The sequence below is a fragment of the Nicotiana attenuata genome, unplaced genomic scaffold, assembly GCF_001879085.1.
Source record: "Nicotiana attenuata strain UT unplaced genomic scaffold, NIATTr2, whole genome shotgun sequence".
NCBI lineage: Eukaryota > Viridiplantae > Streptophyta > Magnoliopsida > Solanales > Solanaceae > Nicotiana > Nicotiana attenuata.
In genome coordinates, this window is record NW_017676163.1 from 31,977 (window position 1) to 41,989 (window position 10,013).

Sequence of the window (10,013 nt, forward strand, 5' to 3'; positions counted from 1 at the left end):
AAAATGCGGCGTTTGGTCGCATGTACGAGGAATTGGGGGAGAAAGGCGGGGACAGGAAGTTATTCAGGTTGGCTAAAGTGAGGGAGAGGAAGGCGCGGGATCTAGACCAAGTTAGGTGCATCAAGGACGAGGATGGTAGAGTTCTGATGGGGGAGTCTCAAGTCAAGCAGAGGTGGCAGGCGTACTTTCGAGACCTGCTTAACGAGGAGGGGGATCGAGACGTAGAGCTAGGGGAGTTGGGGAATTCAGAGTGTCATAGAGACCTACTGCAGGCGCATTAGGGTGGAGGAGGTCGTGGGGGCTTTGCGTAGGATGAGTAGGGGTCGAGCGACCGGGCCAGACGAAATCCCGGTGGAGTTCTGGAAATGCATAGGTAGGTCAGGAGTAGAGTGGCTGTCCAGGTTGTTCAATGTGATCTTCAGGACTAAGAGGATGCCGGAGGAGTGGAGGTGGAGTATAGTGGTGCCCGTGTATAAGAACAAAGGGGATATCCAGTGTTGTAACAACTATAGGGGTATCAAATTATTAAGCCACACCATGAAAGTCTGGGAGCGGGTGGTTGAGGCGAGGGTGAGGGAGATGACGTCTATATCCGTGAACCAGTTTGGTTTCATGCCGGGCCGTCCACTACAGAAGCTATCCACCTTGTCAGGAGATTGGTGGAACACTTCAGGGATAAGAAGAAGGACCTGCACATGGTGTTTATCGACTTGGAGAAGGCGTACGACAAGGTCCCAAGGGAGGTGCTATGGAGGTGTCTGGAGGCGAAGAGCGTGCCGGAAGCCTACATCAGAGTGATCAAGGACATGTACGATGGAGCTAAGACTAGGGTTAGGACGGTGGGTGGCGACTCAGACCATTTCCCGGTGGTAATGGGGCTTCATCAAGGATCTGCACTTGGCCCTCTTTTATTTGCTTTGGTGATGGATGCTATAACACGCCATATTCAAGGGGATGTGCCATGGTGTATGCTATTTGCTGATGACATAGTCCTGATAGACGAGACGAGGGTTGGTGTTAACGAGAGGTTGGAGGTCTGGTGTTAACGAGAGGTTGGAGGTCTGGAGACAGACTCTCGAGTCCAAGGGTTTCAAACTAAGCAGGGCTAAGACAGAGTACCTGGAGTGCAAGTTTAGCGCCGAGCCGAGCGAAGTAGGCAAGGACAGCTTGAATCTCAGGTCATCGCCAAGAGGGACAGTTTCAGATATCTTGGGTCGGTGATTCAGGGGGACGGAGAGATCGACGGGGATGTCACTCACCGTATAGGGGCGGGGTGGTTGAAATGGAGGCTTGCATCAGGAGTCTTGTGTGACAAGAAAGTGCCACAGAAACTCAAGGGGAAGTTTTATAGAGCTGCGGTTAGACCTGCCATGTTGTATGGGGCCGAGTGCTGGCCGGTGAAGAACTCCCATGTCCAGAGAATGAAGGTTGCGGAGATGAGGATGCTCAGGTGGATGTGCGGGCTCACCAGGTTAGATAGGATTAGGAATGAAGTTATTCGGGAGAAGGTAGGGGTGGCCCCAGTAGATGAGAAGATGCGGGAAGCGAGGCTCAGGTGGTACGGGCATGTGCGGAGGAGAAACCCCGATGCCCCGGTGAGGAGTTGTGAGCGGCTGGCGGTGGTTGGCGCGAGTCGAGGCAGAGGGAGGCCCAAGAGGTATTGGGGAGAGGTGATTAGGCAGGACATGGCTAGAATGCGGATTTCCGAGGACATGGCCCTTGATAGGAAAGTCTGGAGGTCTAGTATCAGGGTTGCAGGATAGGGGCTTCCAGAATTTTTCGTACTTCTGTCCCGGGGCTTGGGGGGGGGGGGGGTTGGTAGGGCTCTCTATAGATGATCTGTGTATTGTATTGTGCCCCCTTATGGTAGTTACTGGTCGATATATTTGCATGCCATTTTATTTATGGTTTATGTTTAGATAATTATTTATGTGATCTCTGCTGGAGTTACTAATGCTCTTTTGTTTTTTGTTTTTTGTTTTTGTTTTCCTTTTCCTTTTCCTGAGCCGAGGGTCGATTGGAAATAGCCTCTCTGCCCTTTCGGGTAGGGGTAAGGCCTGTGTACGTATTACCCTCCCCAGACCCCACCTTGTGGGACTATACTGGGTAGTTGTTGTTGTTGTTGTAAATAAGTTGGCTTGTGTACTTTCGAATGCTTGCTAAACTTTTAGTCTTTTGATATAATTTTTCGATGTGCAATATACAATCAAAATGCTTAGTGTAAATTTTCACGGACCAATCAGTGAAAAATCTAAAATTACAAACGCTTGTTACATATTTCCACAATTTTCGTTCAACTTGTGAAAATAGCCTACCGGGGAAAAATCAAGTTTTTAACTCCGCCTGTGTTTCAGTTACACTACTGGATCACAACCGGTCCCAAGCCCGGACAAAGGAGGAGGGTTTACTATCTCTCCGTGTTTTACAATTCTAAAATGTAGGGTGATCAGTGAAATAACATATATTGCATCTTCCAAAACCTAAAGTATATCACAATGCTTCTGTCACCCGGAAGAACTTTTTGCTGCTACCTAAACTGTGTTCTTACTGACTGGCCTGGCTCGAGTAGCCCCCTCCTAGCTGACTCACAAATGTTCTCCATTTTGGTTACAAAAATATCAATATTTTATCTCTTTTTCATTTACGCAAAATTTGGAGTTATTTTGGATGTGCTTTTTGTTTAAAACTTTTCATCATTTAAATATAGTTATTACAGGTGATTTTGGAGGAACATGGGTTGGTAATTTTGATTTTGGGTAAAAAGCTTTGTTTCTTCAACTTTGTTGCTGTCATGATTTGATTTATTAGCTTTTGGAGTGAGTTTTGTTCATACTTTATTGATTCCATAATTTCCTTTTTGGTTTTCTTATGTGTTTGATTTTCGTTATTAATCTATGCAAGGCCGGATTTGCAGTCGCTTTGGATCCCATTTGGTATTTGAAGATGTATCATTGTAAGTTATTCCAAAACTTAAGTTTACTTCTATTATCTACATAAATGAATGGCTTGCTATTTATGTAGTACAAATATGACAATCCTTTCGCATGTTCATATAAGTACATATATAGATCTTACACCGAAGTCAACTCTTGAATATTTGAGACCTTCGGGTACCATACAAACTGTCTAGCTTTGTTTCTACCGGTCTAAAGGGATAATATGTTTTATTTTCGAAAAAGAATGAAAATGATAGAAAATATGTGTTTAATAGTAGAGCGTTATATCATTTTGCTTTATTTACAAATTATCATTTGTCACTAGAAAAAACGCAAAAAACGATAAGTGGATTGCCTCTTATCGTGCCATCAACTTCTGACATTTGCTATGACTTATGTATGTTAACTGCAGGTATTCAGCAGATTATAGCATGTTTCACTTTTGCATAGCAGACAACGAGCATGATTGGAGAGAGGGATCTGAGCAATATAGTTTTATTAAACATTGTCTTGCATCAGTAGACAAACAGAAGCAGCCTTGGCTGATTTTTCCAGCTCATTGGGTTCTTGGTTACTCCTGACAAATGATATGACATAGGAAGCTTTGCAGGGATGTTACCTGAGTACTCTTGAAATTACACAGTATTTTTTTCAAACGAAAACACACCATAACTTAAACTGTTGGGCCAGTGCTTGCAAGCATGCAGGAGACCGTCGACATCCCTGCTTGCCGACCAAAGGCTATTTGGTGATTTTAGTCCAGCTGTATATTGAATTGTCTATTATGACCCTTATGAGTGTTACTGAATGCTGATTAGAATATCGATTCTAAGGTCAATTTAACCTATCCTACCTAGCAATCACCGCTACAGATGTTGCCTTTATGTATTTTCTCACTCTTCACCTTTCTAAATTTTTTCTTCCTTCAGTTATACAAGCTTCAGTCTGTTTCCTTTGTCGATTTGTACCACTTTTGTATTCATCACTTAAATTCATCGGTTGTTGATGTTGTGTCAATTTTTTTGATAGGAGAACTTGGAGTTTCGGTTGAATTTCTCTGCCCCCAAAGTCTCCGCAGCGTCTAACCACAAATTAAAGCTGGTATCTTCTTCTCCAGTTCTATTTCCGCAATTAGCTAGAGGAATATCTTATATTTTTATTTTTTAAGGAACTGAATTATTGGTTTATGAAAATGGAGTTGGTGGTGATATCCATGCCTTTGAATGCTTCGACAACTTCGTCAATTGGGTGCTAAAGTGAGTTGCTCTTGAATTTCAAGAAGATTAAGAGAAATAAGGAGAGGTTCTCGGTGATGAGAGTTAAGTTACGGTGGAGCAAACTGGTAACTAATCATGAATCCCTGCTTTCTCTGCTCTTTTTTTTTGTTTGTATTTTGGTTAAAGTGATTTTAACCTAGGGTTTGCAATTGAGTTTTTGTGCATTCTGTCATTCTACTCTCATTTTAGTGATGAAGTGAATGAATGAAAGGTCTTCAAATGCTCATAGGATTTTACTGAAGTTCATATGGGAATAAAAAAGCAAGGATTGCAAGGCAACTGCTTGACAATGTTATGGGTAGCTCATATTGCAAGGTCAGGAATGAACCTTATAAATCCCTGTTCCTAAAGAAGACTAAGAGTTTTTGTTGTTGCCTAATGTTTTGGCATACTATAGAAACTTATTTAATCAGTTGATTTACACAATCTAATCTAGCTTTAATAGTTATCTTTCTATCTTCTATTTTTGCGCAATTCCAAAATACATTTGGTTTTTATTCTAGAGAATAATATAAATCCTATGTTCTTATATGTTGTTTTAGAGAGTTGTGCATATTTATTCCAGCACCAAATATATTTTACTGTATCTTTCTATTGGCACAATATTCTCTTTTCTCTAATTTAAGTTACTGCATCATTACTTATATTTGCTAACTTATATAAGGTTCAGTTACAGTTAAGAGTTAATTTATATGCAAGACCATCTTAGAGGTTACATAAACGTTTCTACTGAGATTAAGATGGGTTTATTAATAGTTTATGTTGAAGTATTTTTCGGTTCAATTAATTTTTAACAATTACTGCAATTTGTAGGGTCTTTTATGCCTGGATATTATGAAAAAACTTAAATCTATGTTGATCAAACTCCAAAGGCTGTTTTTTCTTTAAATTCCAAGATTACTGAGAGGGCTACAGTCTTTTCCAATTGCTTTTGTAGTTTCTTTTTGGAATTCTTTGCTAAAATCACAATACACTTTAGCTGCATTTGGATATAACAAAGAAAACAGAAAGACTGAGTGAGCTTTAAACTTTGTTGCCGTGAGTTGCTCATTTCATGCATTATGTTGATGTTGTGATTGCCGGATAGAGATAGCTAAAGAACAGAAGGAAGATTTTATTCCAAGAGAGTATGGAAAAAATTTTGGGTTCTTATATATTTTTTAAATAAGTTGTTGAAATTTGATGAAATTGCATGTTTTTTTTTTTGCAGTTACCAATTGGAGGTATATGAAGTGGCAATGAGGAGGAACACTATATGTGTATTGGAAACTGGGGCTGGAAAGACATATATAGCAGTGATGATGATCAGAGAAATTAGTAAAACATTGAAGACTGGTGATGAGAAGAAATTTATTGTATTCTTGGCACCTACTGTTCATCTTGTTCATCAGGCATGTCTCCTTCTCTTTTTCTTTATCTTTTTCATACTTGTTCCTTTTTTTTTTGCCAGAATTTTGATTGAATAAGAGAATGTGGTTTAGAAATTTTTGATTATGGTGGGTAAAGTTAAGGTTTTGAACTAAGTAGAACCAGTACCACTGTTGGAAATAAATGGTGATAGAAAAGTCCAACTATGGTCTTCTTTTTTTAGGTTTCAGGCAAAAATATTAGGTGATTTCTTCCCATTTGTCGGTAGCAGGTACCCCTGTAATTACTGGAGATGTGCGCAAGCTGGCTCGGGTACCATGGTTATCAAAAAAAAAAACTATAATCTTTTTTAAGGTCCCTTTTTTTCTGTTTTGTTATTGCACTTGATAATGGTATGTTCCCTTCCCATAAAACTTGAGAGAAAGTCAATTATGTCATGATAAAGAATTGAACCTTAGGTAATTCAATATGTCAGCACCATCTTTAGGATAAGCGAGATATTTGCTGTTGATATTTCTACATTGAATACATATCAAGGGACAAAAGAAGCTGGCAAATTTTAGGCTTGTTGTTAATGCAGAGATGATCTGAAATACTTTTTAAGCACCCATAGACCATTGGTGTTAGATTATTTTGAAGCTTCTTTTGAATAATACCTTCTGACATGGGCTAAATCATGATCCAATTCTTAACTTGTACTTTGCTGAAGCATTATGAATTTTTGACAAGAAAGTTTCCACAGAGAGGAATTATAAGCATTCAAGAATAGCATGTAAATAACCTCTGCAGCCATGTTTAGGGAAGGAAATTCATCAAGAGTTCACCTTTCGAGATACCATTTAAGTTGTTGCCTTTGGAATCAAGTGAAAGTTGACACTTTAATGCATACGACGTACTCATTTTTTATGAAACTTTGAAATAGATAGAACTAATATACTATTCTATCTATAGTATATCAGATGCACGTTGATAGCTTGGTAGAAGCAATTATGTTTTCTCGAGAAATGTTATTGAATGCTTAGAAGTCTACAAATATTCTCAAAATTTTTCTATCTTTCTTATATACAAGAGGATGTTTAGAAGAGGGAAAAAAAGATATTACTTTAATAGTAAAAGCTACTAAGAATATCTATTGTGCTGGAGTAGTATCTTGAATTCTTGACAGAACATATTTTTAATTTATAGTGATGATCGTTGGCTAATACATGAACCAATCAGATGGGTTAATTTAGAGATGAGAGACTACGAACCTTTGTCTTAGGAGTGAGTGAAATATAAAATAGTTGAAAATGTCTACTACTATATTGTTAATAGTTTCCAGGATTAGTTATTTAAAAGAAAATTTATTTAGCTTAAGAGCTTCATATAAGTACTAACCTTCCGTCTTGAAGTTTTCTTCTGAATTAACATCTGAGAGCCCAACCATTTTGTGATTGACTACTGAAAGAACTTGCTGGTAGACTGTTATTATTGAACAACTTTCTGCACCAAATAGCAGACCAGAACTTAATTCTGTTGCTACCATTGTATATGCAATATGTTACAAAAGTTCCTCCCCTCTTATTAACTATCCCTTCTAAATGATGTAGTATAAGTCTATAACTCAGTCTAGCTTATTTAAGTTTTCAGCTTTACTTCCTCATGTTTGTATTTACGCCTAGCTTATTTAAGTCTACCTATCTCCTTCCTAATTTGTATTTATTGCGCATAACCTACCCACAAATATGGTACTTAATTTTTGTGTTTCTTTGGATTAATTGCTTTCAAGTAATTGTTTTTGCTCTTCCATATTGGTTCAGCATTAAGGTTATATTGCTAACACAGCCTTCCTTCGCTCTGACCATATTCTTAACTAAAACTTTTGAACTGTAATTCTATACTGATTTAGGATATGATTGTAATGCTTACTACCGTTTTAGCCGTTAAACTTGTGTATCATTTATGGGATACTTGTAATCAACCTCTCTATTGATTTCTTTGAGATCCTCTTAATATTAGAATCAGATATTTGGATTTGGAGGAACAGAAACAGCTACGTATAAGCTGAGCCGTTCATCCTTCGGACAAGCTCTACTTGATATTTTTCTCGAACTGAATAGTCGTGAGTCGAGATGGTTATCTTTAGCCTTATAGTATTTTCACATATTTCCTTATAATTTTGGTCTTAACATTTATTATTTTATGTGTTGATATACCTATTAATTTCAATATTTTCAATTATTTCTGCAGGTGGGATTAAAATCGGAAAGGAAGGATCAAAAGATCAATCGCCTTCACACCCTAGACTTGACAAACAAGAAATTGCTGTTATAACGGAGGAGATGCAAACAAAGATAGAGAAACTTCAAGATGACATAAATAGCATAAAGCAGCAAGATGAAGTGTCAGCCAAGTGTGCCAATGGATTACATTCCCTTGAGTTCTTAGATAAGGCTATCAAGAGTTCAATGCCTGCAAAATGTTCCACTTCTGTAATTTTTATGTAATTTGCACTGCACCTGTATGATGCATGTATTAATATCTATATAAAAGTTTATTAACGTTATGCTCTGTGCTTCTTTCTAAAACTGTACACTCTCTCAAGTGTTTGGTGGCTTAACACAAACATCGTATTAGTATTTATTTGTTCGACGTATCTCAAGAATTAAGGATAACTAAAAATTCTGGTACTATCATTTTTCGATATCCAAATTATATCATAAATAAAGTTCCCTTAGCAATGCAATCATTATATCAAACCTTATTTCCCCTCTCGCATAAAATTTAAACGAGAGCTACAAATAACTGAGAATGAACATATATATATTTTTTTTCCCGTAATTAACTAACTTTCATAGTACCACCAACTCAATATTTGTAGGTACTAGGTACTCTACCTTCAAAGGAGCTTAGCAGAATTTCTTGACATTTGCTCATTTTCAATTTTCGAAAGTTCCAAAGAGACAACATTGATATGATTTTTAGTTTAAATTTTAACTGTCTGTCAAAATGAAATACTCCCTCCGTTTCAGTTTATATGAAACCTATTTCCTTTTTTGTCCGTTCCAAAAAGAATGAATCCTTTCTAAATTTGAAAACAATTTAGCTTAAACTTACAATTCTACCCTTAATGAGAAGTTTTTATAACCACACAAATACCCTGGGGCCTTTTTGACTTGTTTAGGACCACAAATTCCAAAAGTCTTCACTTTTTTTAAACTCCGTGCCCAGTCAAACAGGTTCACATAAATTGGAACGAAGGGAGTACTATAATTCGAAGTGTTGTAGTTAGAGATCATAATAAATCAACTCATTTACACAAAGGCTAGACCACCAGATGATATTTCACAAGCCAAGGGATTTGCCATTGCTTCATGCTATAATTGGTATTGGTGTTGTTGATCTCCAAGTTTAGACAAACACTACTTTTCGGGACTAGTGGCCAAAACAATTATCGACTAATATGAAATTTGTGGAATATGAAAGTTAACTCGGAGGCAGTTCTACTTCGAGTCATCTGTAAGATTGTTTCCTCAATAATTATGTTGGCATCTTTGGACTATAAGACATAAAAGAAAACATGCAATTGCTAATGTTAATCCGGCGATAACAAAAGAACAAAAATTGCCAAACTTTATGCTACCTATGCTGGAGTGGGATAAACTGGCAAGAGCATGTTGAATCCCAGTGTATGCCGTATGGTTACTCTTTAACTCTAGGGATTTTTACACAAATAGTTGGCCGTATTCACTGATATTCCTTTTTAAAATTATACACGGAGTGTACATAATTATACATAAATTATAAAATAAATTATACATATATTATACATCCGCCGATTATCTTTAATTTAAGCGATTGATTGAATGAATATTCAGGTTGATTCTTCTTAGACGACCAGAAGGGCTTTATACGGATGAAACTATCAACACTTGGGCAAATCTCACATTGGTAAAATAGAGATGCTGAGTATACTTCCACTAAGGGAGCAATACTTAGACCTACTGACCTAGGGGTGCACAAAGGAAACCGACAAGCCGCATCAACCCAATTCGAGTCAAACCGAGAAACAAAACCCGACTATGCTTTGGTTTGATTTGGTTTGGTGTTGGAAAAAAAAATCCGACCATAATTGGTTTGGTTTGGTTTTAACTAAAGAAAGTCAAACCGAAACTAAACCAACCCGACATTACATATATAGAAATTTTAGATATATTTAATATATACTTATACTTATTGTGATGTATTTATAAATATTTCTTAAACTTTTTTATAATTTTATCTTTTAAGGTATTATTATTTCAAGGTTGAACTTTGAACTTTTGTTCCAATAAGTTTTATATCTATTAATATTAGTAACTTAAATAATACTAACAAAGCCAAACAAAATCAAATCAATACTAATGCTAACAAAAGACATTCAATTCATTAGTAGGAACGACAATGTATTGAA

General features: G+C 37.1%; 1 protein-coding gene across 1 annotated transcript in view; it reads left to right on the plus strand.

Moving 5' to 3' along the window:
- The window catches only part of LOC109220811, a gene marked incomplete in the record, with an annotated part of 15,644 nt that extends 7,496 nt beyond the window's left edge, over window positions 1-8,148 (plus strand). The window contains 4 exon segments of the mRNA XM_019385278.1: window positions 4,494-4,528; window positions 5,424-5,604; window positions 7,580-7,682; window positions 7,811-8,148. Of these exon segments, the coding sequence (XP_019240823.1) occupies window positions 4,494-4,528; window positions 5,424-5,604; window positions 7,580-7,682; window positions 7,811-8,067 (576 nt within the window).
- Between the last annotated feature and the right edge of the window lie 1,865 nt (window positions 8,149-10,013).